General features: G+C 43.7%; 1 protein-coding gene across 1 annotated transcript in view; it reads left to right on the top strand.

Annotated features, from left to right (window-relative positions):
• The window catches only part of LOC311212770 (uncharacterized protein), a gene marked incomplete at its 5' end in the record, with an annotated part of 191,444 nt that overhangs the window by 174,342 nt on the left and 557 nt on the right, over nt 1-16,545 (top strand). The window contains 10 exons of the mRNA XM_084292377.1: nt 595-723; nt 901-1,029; nt 2,482-2,610; nt 7,228-7,356; nt 8,338-8,463; nt 9,184-9,312; nt 11,518-11,646; nt 11,963-12,091; nt 12,734-12,859; nt 15,738-15,866. Coding sequence (XP_084148503.1) covers nt 595-723; nt 901-1,029; nt 2,482-2,610; nt 7,228-7,356; nt 8,338-8,463; nt 9,184-9,312; nt 11,518-11,646; nt 11,963-12,091; nt 12,734-12,859; nt 15,738-15,866 — 1,284 coding nt within the window. The remainder of the gene's footprint in view (nt 1-594; nt 724-900; nt 1,030-2,481; nt 2,611-7,227; nt 7,357-8,337; nt 8,464-9,183; nt 9,313-11,517; nt 11,647-11,962; nt 12,092-12,733; nt 12,860-15,737; nt 15,867-16,545) is intronic.

Genomic DNA, 16,545 nt, shown 5'->3' with positions numbered 1-16,545 from the left:
GTTTAGATCTATGTAAATCCCTCAAATAGCAACCTCCTAAGTACTAGGTGTCAGATGAATGATACGTGTGTTCAGTTCATCACACTGGCTTGCTGTGACTTTCTCAAGCCACAAGCACTTTTGTGACTCATGAGCTGCTGAGTACTCCTGAAGCCTTGGCCACCAAGGAGACCTGTAAATCCTGAAGAAAGTGAGGCTTTCTTCAGGCCTCACTTTCTCTTTGATCACTTTGTAGAGACTCGTGAGGTGGAAAGCAGCACAGGGACACTGTTCTCACTGTCCAGACGGCTGTCCGTCAGGCTGTGCACATAACTGCAAAAGTAAATGGCGTCGCCATCTCTAAAGAGACCATCTGGATTTGTACTCTAGACTAGGAGCAAGTCTTTACAAGCTTTCTTATGTGGACTCATTAATAGCCAGTGATAAATGCTTTTAATATTTTTAACATATTTTACTTCAATTACATATTCTGGGCATGCAGTCCCTAATACACACCACCATGTGCAAGAAGAACAATACTGGCACGTTCGCCAGCGAGCAGTGCTTTCCGTGCAGCAGCACAAGCTGTTGCTCTCTGTCTGCTTCTCCTCGCAGTCTGTCCCCCTGGATTTTTTGGCGAGCGGTGCGAGGAGCAATGTGACTGCGTACACAGCGTGTCCTGCCACCACCAGACGGGAGCGTGTCGCTGCAAAAAGGGGTGGCGAGGGAGGCACTGTGACAAACGTGAGTGTCTGCGGGGCGTTCAGCGAGCAAAGCTCAGGCTGGTGTGGGTGTTCCTCCCTGATCCCGGTGGGTGGCCGGATCCTTTCACTCTGGGTCGGTTCTGAAGTGCTCACAGGGATGTCCAAGGGGGTAGCTCTGTGCTGTCCTGCCCAGGTACTAACGGTGTCACCCTTGCAGCTTGCTTGCCTGGCCACTACGGCATGGGTTGTGCCCAGCGGTGCCGGTGCCCTGCCGGCACCCCCTGCCACCACCTGACGGGCAAGTGCGGCTGTCCTCCGGGATTCACTGGCTTCAGCTGTGAGAGAAGTAAGTTGTAAGACCTGAAACAGCAAAAAAAAAAAAAAAACCTACAGGGGATCAATTAATTTCTTAAGTAAAAAGCTGATGATACAGTTAGTGGCTGAGGTAGAAGGAGAAAACAACCTCCCAGCAGTGGACATGGGTTGGGGTGCAGCGTACAGCTGCCCCCCACGCTGTGTGACGCTCAGCCAAATGATTTGGCTGGTTCTCACCTCTGTGCTCAGCCCGGTTTAGGCAGATGAGATCTGTGCTCTTGATGTTTCCAGCCCTCAGGCTGGCAGAGAGCAACTTTGGACTGAACTGGATAAAAACAGGGTCAGGAGGTGCCGCGGGTAAAGCAGCAGCTCTGCTTTCTATTGGCCTGGTCCATGTGAGAGACCTTCTGTTCCTGCCCATCAGAGCTCATGGAAATGTCATTATCTAGTTTTTCTTCAGTGTTGAATTTGGCCGTGTGGAGCTGTCTCTGAACGTAGGCTTTTTTCTGTGACCCTGGCTGCATAGCCTTGACTTGGTTCCTCCTCACAACATTTTGCCTGAGCACTGCTTCAGCCAAAAAAGAGCAACACTCAAAAAGAGTTGACATTGGGGTCCCTCATCCTCCACTAAAGGATTAAATTCTTCCCCCAAACCACTGTAACTTAATAGATGTGGCAGTGAGAAACCACCAGGCCTGGCCCTGGCTAAGCCGGGGCTGAAAGATGTCAATGGTGCTCAGCTGCTGCTGGCGCCACTCAAGGCAAAATCAGGATTTGGGATAGTTGAATATTGCTCATCCTCCCAGTAAGAGTTGCTGGACGACCTACAGCTACCAGCAGTGCTCCTGCCACCTTCTGCTGTCTCTCCCATCCCCTCATGTCCTCTCTGCAAGGTGGTCTGCACGTAGTCCAAGGCCTCCTCCTCAGGGATGGCCCAGCTCGTCCTGTGCTCAGAGCTGCCGGCCATGGCTGGCACCGCTCCACCTCATACATCCTCTGAGGCTGGTCCGAGCTACGGCAATCGTGCAGTGAGCGGCCGTGTAGGAATTAGACGGGGAAAGTTCACAAAACGCAGGCGATGTGCCTGTCAACGGGAGAAATGAAACCTGTAAAAATGTTTGTGCCAAAGCAGCTTTGCAAGTTTAAACTCCCTGCAAAAGGTAGAATGTCTTTATCCATATGCCTGGTCCCTGGTGAGTTATACTGTTATTTTAGTCAATTTTACCTGACATTTCCCTATGATTTTGTCTAGTGACAAGAAAATTGTATCTGGCCCTTGACAGTTGGGCACAAATTGACTGAACGAAACAAAATCAAGCAGTGAAGTAACCCCCAAGTAAATGCAATAAATCCAAAGTCCCGGAGGATGGCATAGCTCTGTAGGCAGGGGTTTTATTTAATAAATTTGAGCTTGCTCTTTGTTTGAGTGCTATATTTACCAAGACAAATTTAATTTATTGGTTTACATTTCCTCTTCCCCAAGCCTGTCCACCAAGCACGTATGGCAAGAACTGTAACCAAGGCTGTCAGTGCTCCGCCGAGGAGGACTGTCACCCGGTCACCGGCGACTGTGCGTGCCGCCCCGGGTACCACGGGGCCCGCTGCGACCGCCGTGAGTATCACCCCAGGATGCCCATCTTGGCCCATTGGGGAGGACCAAGACATGCAGAGACATTGAATTCATCTTTGTCACTACCTTCAGCACTGACTGAGATAAAGTAAGCGTAGCTTGTGCTAATTTACAATAATAAAAATTCTTGCTTTATTGCAAGGGATTTTTTTTTACCTGGGGACCAGCATCATTTGCTACCTAAATTCTTTCCAATTCCATGCTGAGCTGAAGAATATCGATGTAATTCTCTACGTTTATACTTCTCGTCTTCAGCTATGCATGGATATTGGGTTGCTCTGTCATTTCAAAATACCCAGGCCAAAATACTTGCCGAAATCTCTGAGTGCTGAAGTAAGGACAAATGGTTATTATAAAACAACAAGCTGCAATTGGCAATAAATCTAAGTGATTCATAAAGTCAGTTAAGTTGTAGGGCCTTCTGAGGAACAATCATATTAAACAAATTGTTACTCTGGATTGAAAAACGGTGACTAGCATAGAGGACAAAATGCCAGTTGGCTGAATGCTCCATCATAAAAAATATTCCCAGCTCCACATGCCTCATGCCGGTATTTTAGGACATCTGTAAAGTTGTTTCTGGTGGAATGTGGCAACTGATAAGAAACATATACCAAAGTATCCAAGAAAGGAGACAGTTAATTACCTTTTTATTTACAACTTTAATTTTGTTTTTATTCTGTGGCTTGTAATAGTCTTATTAAAAAAAAAAAAAAAAAAAAGGAAAAAGGAAAAAGGAAAAAAAAACATGTCTTCTTTCAAGCTCAGTCTTTCTCTCTCTGGCAAATGCTGATTTTCCTTTCCTAGGAATTCAGCATGGCTGTGTTTGGTTTGCTTGCTTTTTGGGTGACAGTTTGGATACAGAGGCCAACTACAATATGCGTGGCTCTGGTAAGGGTTAACCTGTGCTTTATTCATTGAGCACAAGCAGGTAGGAGGCTCATTTTAGAGACAGACATTTGTATTACCATCATGTCATCACAAGTTATTCTTTAAAATATAAATGTAAATGTAAGGATTGATTCTATCCTTTGTACATCAGTTCTTACTGTAAGTGAGATTGAAATCCAGCATTCAAAGTCTAGACTAGAGCCATCTGGATCCATTATACATTAGATTATAATAAATATTATAGTAGAGCAGTAGTGGAGATCAAGTATTTAACAGTGTCATTTTAAAAGATTTAATCATGGTTAGCCTATTACCTTTTATGTAGTAATCTTTCAGTAGTCATTACCTGTGCATGTGGTACTAAATTTCTACAGATTATAATAAACATCCTTGCTTATGCTTAGGTCCTTAGAATTTCACTTCAAAAATTAAAATTAAAAACATTAATAATTATACTCAAGTTTTGATATATATATAAAAAAAAAAAACTTACAAAATGAAATCTGTGTTTTGTTACATTCAAAGGGCATTTTGTCATTGATTCCTATGTAGCTAGGATTAATCTATATCATACGAGACGTGATCCTTTGCAGTGCTGTGTTCTCCCAGATTCCATAAATAAACAGTATCTTGCACAGCAAATTCTCACATAATAAATAGAGTTTTGTTAAACTTTTACAGGAGAGAAAATGAAATGGCAGAGATTCACAGAGGGGAAAAAGTTTGTCTTGCATCTATGGTTTATTTTTCATATTCTCCCTTATGTTGCTCTGGTCAAGCCTTAGAGATACAAAAATGGAAGGAAAACAGTTCAGGTGTGAATGATTTTTAGGTTAAGGTCAGTGGATTGAGAGATCACGGACCTGATTCTGAAGTGACACTGTCTGATAACCAGGGATTAGTGAGACTTTGGTGGAAATACTGCTTGTTCCTGCCATCCTGGCTACAGAAAGAGCTGGGGCTGCTCCAAGATGAAGAAGCTTTCGATATAATATTAAAAACAGCATAGGGAGCCGCTCCCAAAGACGTGAAGTGGGCTTCAGTCCAGTCAACATGTGGCTGGATGCTGCTGGAAATGGTTTCTGGCAACTATTGCTGTATTTATAGTACTGTGAAAAAAGGTTCAAGAAAATATCTATAAAAGGTGTAGTTGGCTGGGAAGTCAAATTTCCAGGAGCCAAGAGCAACGAGGCTTTCATGTTCTCAAATTTTGGAGTGAAGAGCTGAAACAGTCTCTTGGCAGGATCCCGAGGAAGCAGACAAACTAGCAATAAGGTTCCCATCAGTTGTCCATAACTCAGTGGATAGGCAGATCTACTGGAGTGAAGTTAGGAATAAACCCAGTAAGGGGTGTTGTCACGGACAGAAAAACCATGCTGCGTCTCTGTGGCATTTATTGAGCTGGGTGAGCTCTGAAAGACCTCACCGACTTCGATTTGTAGGTAACGGGATGCTTCCAAAAAGTGTTTTTGATAATAAAAAATAATATTGGTAAGGAAAGCCCTAGAGTATGTGGTTGGTATGAAAAGATTTAGGAACTCTTGGTCATGGCAAACCCACCCAAACCAGAAGGAAAAAATCAGGAAATGAGTTAGAAATCTGGCTGCTTCTCCTGCCGCTCTCAGAATAACATGTCAGATGCACAGGAAACTGTTAAATTAGAAAATGTCTTTATTAGATAACTGGTGGTTAGAGGCTAACCCTCTTTATAAATGCCGAGCCCGCTTAAATGGCAGGACGCTGTGTAAATTGCCCGAGCTTTCTGCATAGAAGCTCTGCTGCAAAGCAGGAGCAGAGATGGCCTTGTTAGTAATCGTGGGAACACTGCAGCCAACGTGTTTGCCCTGCTTGTGCTGCTTCTTGTTGAATAAAGCTAAGGGAAATGCTGCAAGGGTAAATAAATTGGTACGGGGGGAATGGCTGCACCCCCTTGCAGTACTGGAACAGCTCTTGCTAGTCTTGAGCTGAGGAACAGCTCTGAAAGCTTTGCCATGGACAAGCCGCATGTATGGGAGTGTGGGAAACTGAATTAACAGAGAAGAAAGCCAAAAGATGACTGAAAGGAAAGGGAGGAGGAAGAGAGAAAGTCACTCAGAGTCCAACTTAATCATTGAATCAGGGTGTGTCCTTAGCTTCATTTCTTAGTGGAAATCTAATAGGTGCTGCAGGGTTCACACCTTGATGCCAGGGTTTGCACATGAAACAGATTTTCTGTGCCGACAGATGGAAGCAGTGATGACGAAGTATTCATTGAGAAGAAGCCATGGTTGAGAAGGGCTGAGGAGAGTATCCGCATGTTGGAAAAGTGTGTATCTGTTTAGTCCTGATGATCTGCTATCCTGATTTGAGCAGAAGCCAATTTTCAATTTTATTTTAAAAGGCATCCCTTTAAAGCTTTACCGTAAGCTCTCCCTCTCTACTGAGTGGTTCAAAAAATCCATGGATTTCTCCAGGCACTCACACTATGCTTTCATGCCTTCAGAAAAGAGAGAAAATATATGAAGTTCCTTATACACAGATTGCAAGAGATCTGTTGCCTGGAGACGTGCAAATATATATTCAGCCAGATTGCCAAAGTAGCCATAGGCTTTCCTTTGGTGGGGATTAACAGAAGGAAAGAAGAAGCAAAGAAATGTCATTCAGAGGCAGCAGCATGAATGCAAATGTAGAATGATGATCACGTTGCTCTGAAAGCACTGGCTTTTCTCCCTTCCAGTACACCAGGAAACTGGGGGAGCAACTTGCCTCACCAGGGCTGGGTGGTGGCATGCTGGAGTCAGCCCTGGCAGCCAGAGAAACATGCCTAGCAGCTCTGCCCAGCTTTTTTCCTCAATTCCAGCCTCTCTGTCTCTAAAGAGTATCCTGAAAACATGAGCTAAGCGTGGCAGATGCATTAATGTCCTCCTGATCTTGTTTTCAATGTTCCTTCAACATGAGCTGTCCAGAAAGAAGCAGAAATATTCGCTATCACCCAGAAAAAGCTTTATTTTTCTCAGGCAATTTTCTGGCTTTGCATTTAAAGCATCTCTCTGCTGTATCCATCTTCTGAGAAGATGTCTCCTGAGATTTCGTGTTATTGTCACGTGCACATTTTTGTAGCCCTCCATTAGATTTGCCAGAGCAATGCAAACGCCAGTTTGGAGCGAAAAAATAGATTATAGAGGAATCAAAATTTCTGCTACTTAAACATTTTTTTACAGGATGAGACTTGCCTGCTGCCTAGAACTAGTCTGCTAAAACGACAGCTAATTGAGGCAGAGACTGCTCGTGGCTTCTCAACAGGCTGTTGTTGCCCAGAGGAGGAAGGACCAGGGCCCCATCTCTCCATCTCTGCGATGGAAAGGAAAGGGGGAGCGCATTGATTTGGAATAGAAACCCAGGAGAAAAATCTCTGAAGAGCCGGGCTTGCTTTTCTTGCTACCTTCGCATATGAGAAATGGGAAGAGCAGAGCCAGGAGCAGCAGGCTCAGTAGCAGCAGTCGGGCAGGCTCCCCTGGGCTTTGACTTGGAGTTGGAGAGGGGAGCACTGCCCAAGGCAACCATCTGCTCATCAATGCCTACTCCTGGCCCTCCAGAAGCAAACAGAGTTAGAAAATGAAAATCTAATTTTGGATGAAAGTAACAAAGTGCTTATGACATGAAATGCAACGGTCCCAGTAGCAACATAGCCTAATTACCCTTTTTTTATTTTTATTTTTATAAAAACAGGGTGTCCAAAAGGTACTTATGGTTCATACTGCCAAAAAGCCTGTAAATGCATGAATGGAGGCCACTGCGACCCTGTGTCGGGAACTTGTGATTGCGCGCCTGGTTTCATTGGAGCCGACTGTAGTAAAAGTAAGCCAACATTCATGTTCTGCTTCGTTCAAAAAAATAGCAGAGAGAATAATCCACAGAAGAATTTGTCAGTATAAAACCAGACAGATCCCGGTTACCTCCTCCTTGAACTGTAAATCAGGATTCCAGCTTTGTAAAAATTCTCTTGCAAAATATTTTCCCTCTCTTCTGCGTGAGTAGAAACAAGGACACTCATCCCAGGATTACAACCTGCTTGCCCAAATTTATTTCTAGAGCCAACTCAGCATGAATTGCTCAAGTTCCTTCTTCCTGTCCAAAATTTCTAGGTTGAGAAATTATCTCAATATTTTGCTTCACGCTATGGTGCCATTATTTTCAATAAATGGGAAAAAGATCAAGTTTTGTCATGGCAAAACTGGTAAAGGCTCCATGGCAACCCTACTCTTACTTCTCTATTTAAGTGCTAAAATTTGTGACTGAATTTCTTTGGTATTTCCAAAGCTGTGATCTCCTTATATGGGTAAACACAACACCATTGGGATTTCCACTTGCTATACCTGTACTGACCATACAGGTTTAGTGCTAATCAAAGCTTACCTGATGTTTTATCATATTCAGTCACTTTCTGAAGTTTTCCTCAGCTTATTCACAGAAACACAATGCTCAGTCACCTCTAGCTTTGCTCTTCAGCATAGGAGAGCATCAATATTAAGGAAGGAAAGAAATCTTTAGCTGGCAGCATGAGCAGCTGATATTTCAGTTGTGCACTCACCTTTCTGGTGGAAAACCTACTAAATATTTCATGTGTAAGCCTGGATTTTATTTATAACCTCAAAAAAAGTTTTGGAGGAAGAAGCAGTCATGTCTTTGGGTGGGTTTTGTTTTCGTAGTTGTAATTTTGAAGCATGTTAACTGGGATAAAAAGGAAGCCGACTCTACCTGTAGGATCCTGCCTCCATTGGAAATGAAATTTGGCATTGGTTAGCCAGGGTGTTTAACAAAAGACTCTGTTTCCTTCAGCTTGCCCTGAAAATCGATTCGGGAAGGACTGCACCCAGTTTTGTGCGTGCGGTCAAGGTCAGTGCGACCCACGGACTGGCAAGTGTACCTGTCCTCCTGGCCAAACGGGACCCAGCTGTCAGCAAGGTAACAAAGCGGGACCTGAGGTCATCTCGTCAGTTGGGCACGTAGTTGTAACAACCAGCAAATAAAACTCAGCGCCAAACATTGTTTATGGATGTGTTTCCCAACGTATTTGGAGCCAACATTTGCTTGATAACCCTGCAGCTTGCTGTACTTTGCAGGATCTCAGCCCCTGTCCCCCTCTGATCACCCTACCTTTATCCTGCCCCTGTCTCCTGCCCACATCTCACTGCTTTGCTTCACCACCAGCAGCACCATTGCTCTGGTTTCCCTACAAAACTAGCCACTGCTTTCAGAGACTGCAGTTCAAGCAGCACAAATATAAAGATGGGGAGAAGAGGAGTGTATGCCACACAACATGAGCAGTGTGAGGGCGCTGTGGATGGAAGGGGCTATGTTTTGAAGCAAATTACTTGAACTGGAAAAATGAAAGGAGAGGATTTGCTGAATAGCAGACAGTGAAGGATGGGACAAAGTGAAGATAGCAAGAAAAGCAGATATGGAGTGGAGTTAAGTGAGGAGATAATGAGAGACAAGGAGTGTTTGGATTAAATTGCTAATAAGGACAGAGTGTAGAAATGCATGTGTCCCACGGCCCTTGGGTACATCAGGCAATTGGGATACTCGGTGGGGAGCATGTGTCTGTATTAATTCCCTGTCACATTCATCTTTTTTGGGGGATGCTAATTTATTTTTTTCCAAACTTTTGTTAATTCTCTGTAGTGTGTCCCCAGGGACAATATGGCCCCAACTGCCTCCTGACATGTGCCTGTCAGAACGGCGGTATCTGTGACCACGTGGATGGCAGCTGCACTTGCGGACTCGGCTGGACAGGAAAAGTGTGTGAGAAAGGTAATTTTCTGCTTTGATGGTAGTGAACGTGTACCTTCCAGCAGGGGTTTGTAGTGGCTATGGATCCTCAAACGGGGACAGGTTTAGCTTAAGCCAGAGCTCTCTCCCAGCTGGATTTGTCTCTGTAGCTTCTCTCCTGCTGTATTGCCTCAAGTTAGAGCTTTAGATATTTTATTTTAGAGGCAGTTTCCTCGTGAGTCCTCATAATTTAATCCTCATAAATTCCTTTGCACGGACTCCTATTTCTTCTGTCCAAGTTTTGTATTCTTTTTTCTTGGGAACATTGTTTTGTATCTTCTTTCACACACTCTCCCAATGTCAGCAGACGACAGCATCTTTCTCCTCTCATTACAGTCTCTCTTGATATTCTTTTCCTTTTGACATTAGACTGCACTTAAACATCCCATGTATTGATTTCTCTGATGTTTTGGCAACATCTGTCCAAAGCAATTGAAATGCTCATGCTACCACATCCTTACTTCTCCATGTTAGCTCTCTCTTACACGAGGGAAACCACACTTAACAGAATAAGCTCAGTTTTCACTCTAGAAAACCTCCTGCCAGCTGTGTTCCCATTTCTCTTTCTAGATGAGAGATATCTGTAGAGTTACAGACTTACGTGGGCAGGAAACCATGAGTTTACTGATATGATATCAACTAAACGGTCAGCTTCACATTTAACATGATATCGTCATTACATTATAGCTGCCACAGTGCAATGTCCTCAGCACTCTCCAGGACCCTCATTTATGGCCTTCCTGCCCCTGACATCTGTAGAATAACCACCTCCAGCTCCATACATATCTACCAAGAACTGGTTGTTATAGAGGCAACCAGAAATGACAGATTTTAAGCAATTCTATGCAATTGTTTCCCTTTGTACCTGACAAGACTGATAGACCTGTTTCTTATATACAAGTATATAAGAATATATATGCATATATATACATATATGGAGTTGTCATTTTAATTCCACAGTGGACAAGCACTAAAATTCACACACACACAAAACAGTGCAGTTAACGAATAACTGGCTAACATCATGTTGCATAGGCTGTGTGTGTTCATCTCTCTGTTCCTTGAAGTCTCTATCACCACCCATGGGCTGTGATTGGGTTGCAAGGCCCTGGTGGGGTCATGCAGGTGCCATGCGGAATAGCAGAGCACATGTGCATCCTCTAGGTGTGTTTAAACAAAAAGTCTCTGGTGTCAAGCACTAGGACAGACATGTACCCGTCACGTAAAGGAGGTGTGTGGTATCGTTAGAAAGATCTTCAGTGTTTATCTTTTGACACAGATACTAAGCTATTGGAAAACTCAATCTTAATTTCCACAGCAGGATGGTTTTGAGTCTGTTTTGACTAGAAATCAAAGCTAATCAGGCGTCTTTTTTCTGTTGATTAGATATGATGGTTTTGAAAGATCTTGTCTGACATTTGCAGAGTTACGAATCTGATTATGTGGATGGCCACGCTCAGTTAAGTCGCTCTGCACAGATTCCAATTATCACAGCCGTGGAAGTTAACTTCTGTAGAAATGATGCATAGATTAATTATATTGACACAGTCACTTTTGCATGACTTGACTTTCAGCAATTTGAGATGAGTTTAGTTCTGTAAAAGTAGATATCTAATTATACATGGAAAGTCTGTCGCTATGTGTGAAAAAATCACCTCCCATTTTTATTAGGAGTCAAATAGTGTGAACTCCAATGATAACACAGAGGAGGAAAAGCTCTGTGTTTTCTTTCACACTTTGTAAGAGTCTAAAGAAAGTATTGCTGTAGATGTAGGGAAAAAAAAAAAAAAAGAAAAGAAAAGATACCATTTATTCTGTGGCTTCAAAACACTTTAGGGGTGTGAAGGTTCAACGTTGACTGTATGAAGAGACAAATTTAAAGAGGTAGACTAGAAGAAGTATAAAAAAAGTGAGCTCTTCGAACATCTATAAAGCAATTCTCATCAAAGTAAGTAGGTTTGTAATAATGGTGCAGAAATGCTGTGCCTTCAGTGAGCACACCTGCATGAAGAGAAGGAAATTCATAACAATTGCTCACCCGAGTTATTATGGTTAAGTTATAAGTTATTACGTGGGCATTACACCTCAGCTGGAAAAGCTGTCAGGTAGGAGCTTTTCTGGGTGAGGTTGGTGATTCTTTCTTGTTTTTTTTGTTGTTTTTTTTTTTTGTCCGCATATGGTCGACAGAATGTCTCCCTGGGAAGTACGGCTCTGGCTGCGGCTTGGACTGCATGTGTCAGCACAACGGCACTTGTGACAGGTTCACAGGGTGCTGCCAGTGCCCCGAAGGGTATTACGGACGCTCCTGCGAGCACAGTAAGAACCCCGCAGCAGCCCGGGTCGCCTGGTTTCCAGCAGTAACACAATGTGGGGTGGCAGAGCGGTTCGGTGGCGGTTCAGTTAAAGTTCTGGTGTTGTACCAGATCACCCGTCTGCTTCCAGGCATAGTAACTCGCATACCTCTGACGTTGGGGTGTTGCTGGTGAGTTTAAGAGCAGATGGGATTATTAGCAGTAATGGTAAATACCACTTTTGTTGGCTCCCAGGGAAGGTAGCTGCAAATACAGAGGATTTTAAAGGGATGTATGTTTTTCTTAATAAACTTTCCTCACTTGACACTTTCATTTCTCAGGGTGCCCCCTTGGATTTTACGGGCTAAGCTGTCTTCATGCATGCGCCTGTAAAAATGGAGCAAGCTGCGATGCCGTGACAGGGCAGTGCATTTGTCCTTCGGGTTATCAGGGTATCCACTGTGACAAAGGTACTCATACACATCTGATGTAACAAAATAAACAAATCACATCAGCATTTAAAAGTTTGTTTGTTGAGAGCAACATCTTCTATATTTTGAGCTTTGTGAATATCCTGGAACATTGAACGTGTGATCCTTTACCTGTTACATAGCTGGGTGTTCTCATTTCCTTATAAATTAACTAACCTGGTTTTGATTAACAGAGTGAAAGTCCTGGTCTCCATGCTGTCTTGCAGCAATGAGTTCCACATGTTGCTTATTAAGAATAAGTTTCTTGCACTGATTTTAAATTTGCTTCTAAAATTCCAAGTAAGATTATTAAATTGGTGCATGTCAAGCCAGTTGAGTGTTATGGAATGGTCTACTAAAGAGTTCTAATTAAAAAGGAAAATAAGTGCCAGTAACATTTTGGGACAGATTTACAGATACTTTTGATATGTTGGATTAGATGAAACCAACAGAACGAGAGTTCATATAAATATTATGCCTGTTCCACTGAATTCAGTCCTTCATTAAAGTTGGCATTTGCACCAGGTTCAGCTGAGAGTTTATGAGATTTTCTCCGAGACATCCTTCAAAAGCTCTTCTGGCCTGATGTATTTCTTGCAATGCTCATGTGCAGTGCACCTAAAACAATGCTGTTCCCACCAGGCTGTGACAACGGGTGGTTTGGAGAGAGCTGCCAGCGTCGGTGCGACTGCAGAGGAGCTCCCTGTGACCCAGCCACCGGGAAGTGCCTCTGCCCACCTGGGAAGACTGGAGACAAATGCGACATCGGTAAGAGGAATATTTTCTAGGGGCTGGACTATGCACAGTTAAACCAATATGACCCATTGGTTGGTCTGAGCATAACTGGGAAAGGACATTTGCCAGTACAAAGTATTCAAGAACACATTGTTTGCAGCAAATTACTCTCGTGCATGTTATCACCGTTTTCAGCAACAGGCTGTACTCTTGATTTAATCAATATTTAAATTGATAGACCGATAGGGAAACCATGTATGGGTCAGCAGTAAAATGTCATTGAGTTTCAGAGAACAGGCACTGCTGAACAACACACTGAGAAACCCACAAGTTCTGCAGATGTAGTGGGATGGACTCAAAAGGGCTGCAATTAGGCATGAAGGGATCAAATCACAAGGGTGTTTTGTCACTGGGACGTTTGTGGGGATTTTCAGACCAGTGCAAAAGTGTCCAGCTCCAGGTGAGGACAGTGGAGCATCAGCAGCTGTTCCTGGCTCTAGGACTCAGCAGTAGTCCGGGAACATTTAATCCAAATAGAATTGCCTCATTTTCAGCACAGACACTTGGGTTGTGTGTTTGGTAAATGGTTGGCCCACAAAAGCAGGATTATTTTGCAACACGGGTATAAAAATAGGTGAGAAAATTCTTCTGTAAAGAAAACCAAGCAACTGATGAAACCATTGCAGGGTTGAGAGGCAGAAAGGACAGGCAAGGTTCTTGAGCCAGGTTCTGATCTCAGTTGTGCTGGTGGAAATTTAGGGTAATCGGTAGAAAGAATCACGCTGGTTTAAACCAGTGTAAGAATAGATGTGTGATCCTAATGCCGTGGCAAACAAGATACAGGGAGTGAACGCCCACGTGCTAATTAATGTTGGGGGATCACGCAAGGAACCACAATCCTCCCAAGCCCCAGAATCACAGGGGGGAAATATTATTCCTCCTTTTGTTCGAAGAGAGGGCAGGAAACAGCTTTAAATACCCTGTTATTAATGCAAGCAAGAGGTCAAGTAATCGCCTGGAGCTTAGGGGGGCCAGTGCAATCCAAAAAACTAAAAGAGAGAATGGTTTGCTTGCTGGACTGCACTGTCGTGTGGTCAGAAATTGAAGCAATCCAGTCTCCAGGCACTGGTGCGACTGGGACTTATCCACCCCGCAGCAAGGAGGGCTCTGTGCACCCAGAGGCCTTGCCAGTGAAATTTTAGCAGAAATGGAACGCAAGGGGGAAGCTCAGCACCAAAAATCTGAGCCGAGTTCTTGCTTCTTGCAAACTCTAGGAGTCATTTTTATTTTTCTTAAATCAACTGGGGTAGCCCCCATCCATGAAAAGCTGTTATGGGGTAGGTTTTATTTGCATTTTTATTTTCAATTAGGCTCAGTTCATCTGTGATATAACTGTGAGCAGCTGTGTCTGTGCAGCAGCCATAAAGATAAAAGGCCTGATTTTAATTTGAACTCTGGTAAAGCACCCATTAAACAGGCAAAATGTTAATTAAAAAGAAAAAAAAGAGAGAGAATATAACAGACTTTTATGGGCGCTCCTTTTCTGTAGTAAATTAACATTGCAGACTTTCAAACAGATGTCTTAAATACACATTGTTATTAACATGAAAATGTGGTATTACATAAATTAAAATCAGGTCCAGAGGTGTTCGAGGAGACCTTTTCTCATAACATTTCCTAATTGAAAAGGCCAAGCTCTGAGCGCATGGGGAGAGTTCTGCCACGTGTTGGGGCTGCAGCTGATGCAGGGCTCGGGAGCACTTTTATTTACCTCATGGTGCCTGCGTGAGAAAGCAAGCGCCTGGATTATTTACAGCGGTTTTCGGCGAGGTGAGGGAGAGAGGGCCATTGTTTACAATGCGTTTAGCACCCTGCCCTGTGACCTGCTGCTAACTTTCCCTTCCTGCCTGTACTCCGAATGCATAAAAATTTGCAATGAGCATTTGTCAGCCTAGGCATGAAATGTTCTTGTCCATCCTTTGCAGTGAAGGTAGATAGAGACCTTTTGTGAGCTGAAATTGCCAGGAGGCAGCAGAGTTGTGTGATCAGAGCACGATGTATGAATATACATAAAATGGATTAATTTCCAGTCCCACTTTCTGTGAGTGGAAGCTCTTTGCTGCTGCTCACTGGCAGCCAAGCCAGTAGAGAGCCACAGGAGATAGTGTGGCTCCAGGACGCTGACAGGAACTTTCCTGAGCAAATCCCAAGATCTCTTCTGTTGGGCTGCCAACCTCTGGCTGGACACCGGGGATGATTCCCATTCCGGGAACTTCTTTAGGACAGCTGGGTTACAGTTTGGGTGGACCACGCGGTAGATGAAACTTGAGGACTGCAAGGCTTTCCAAGATGTCATGTTTTAATATTAGCAGATGTAGGTGTCTAAGCAGCTTCCTGATCCCAGATCTGTATCTCCTGAGAGAAATACAGCAAAAACATGTTATTATTTAAGACAGTTTCTTATACAGCATAATAATAACTAATTTATTTTTTTTATATATATATTTTTTTAGTTTTATATTGGTAAGTATATAACTTTGGGCAAAACAAGGTTAATTCTTCTAACCCAGGTTTTTATGCCAGATGGTATAAAGGGATTAAAAAACAATATTATTTTCAGTTCAGCAGTTGAGCTTAACAAAGCTTCCCCTTGTCTATAGAGCTTGATGGAGGTCTACATTCTCACCAGAGCATGTGTGAAGTTTATATTCTGTCCAGGGACTTTTATGATTTTTTTTTTTTAAATAAATATCCCGAATTTTCTTATAATGTTTGCATTTTGCCCTGAATGCTGACATTGGTCTCAATTCCTTCTATTTCTGTCCACGCATTTTCAAGGAGGCTCTTCTGTAGCACAGCCATCAGACAGGGAGAAGCATTCACCCTCTTCCAAACACTTCTGTCCTTCCAGGATGCAGGTCGGACCAGTACGGCCCCAACTGCTCTCTGCGATGCCAGTGTGCCAGCAAATCCCAGTGCAATCCCTACAACGGGAAGTGCGTGTGCCCAGCCACATGGATGGGGCCAACCTGCAAAGAAGGTAACACAAGCTGGTGGTGCACAGGCTTTCTTAGTCAAAGAAATCACGCACTGACCATGGTCAGTGGACCTCGTGGACAGGATTAGCACCCCATCATGCCAATGTGCTGCTCAGCAGCAGCCACCACTGTTTGTGTCAGGCTGTGTGAGGCAGTAGCCCTTCTGCATTTGTGAATAACTCAGAAAAACTCAGTGGGTAACTCCAAGTGAAAAACTCAGAGCCTACAATAGAAGCAGCTTTGCTTGGAAGGGTTGTTTCCGTGTGTGCTGCCCCTCCCACAGGCCCAGGAGCCTGGGTTGCAAATGCCAGAGGATACTGCAAATGTTGGGATTCATTCTGGGGGGTTGTGAAGTCTTGGCCAAGCTGGTTTCCCCTCAGAGCGGGCTTTGATGTGGAGAGGTTGTGCTACTTGCTCAAGGGTTCCTGTGGCTGCCTCTAGCACAGCTGTGCTAGAGAGCTGTATGCTCTTCTGTGCCTGTAGGTAGGAAATTGTGCCCTGAAAGAGCTGATATCCCACAGCCTAGTAAGATGAATGAAGAGGTTTACTTGCTGTGCATGCCATCACACTCACATACTGTTCATAGAGATGGCAGGATTTGAAGAGCATGATGAGATCGGCTAAGTGGCTGGATAAGTAGATAAAACATTGAAAAATAGACTTGGATTGATCTGTGAGGGC

This window comes from Netta rufina (assembly GCF_964035555.1).
Source record: "Netta rufina genome assembly, chromosome: 9".
Classification (NCBI taxonomy): domain Eukaryota; kingdom Metazoa; phylum Chordata; class Aves; order Anseriformes; family Anatidae; genus Netta; species Netta rufina.
This window is presented reverse-complemented; position numbering and strand designations above follow the sequence as displayed.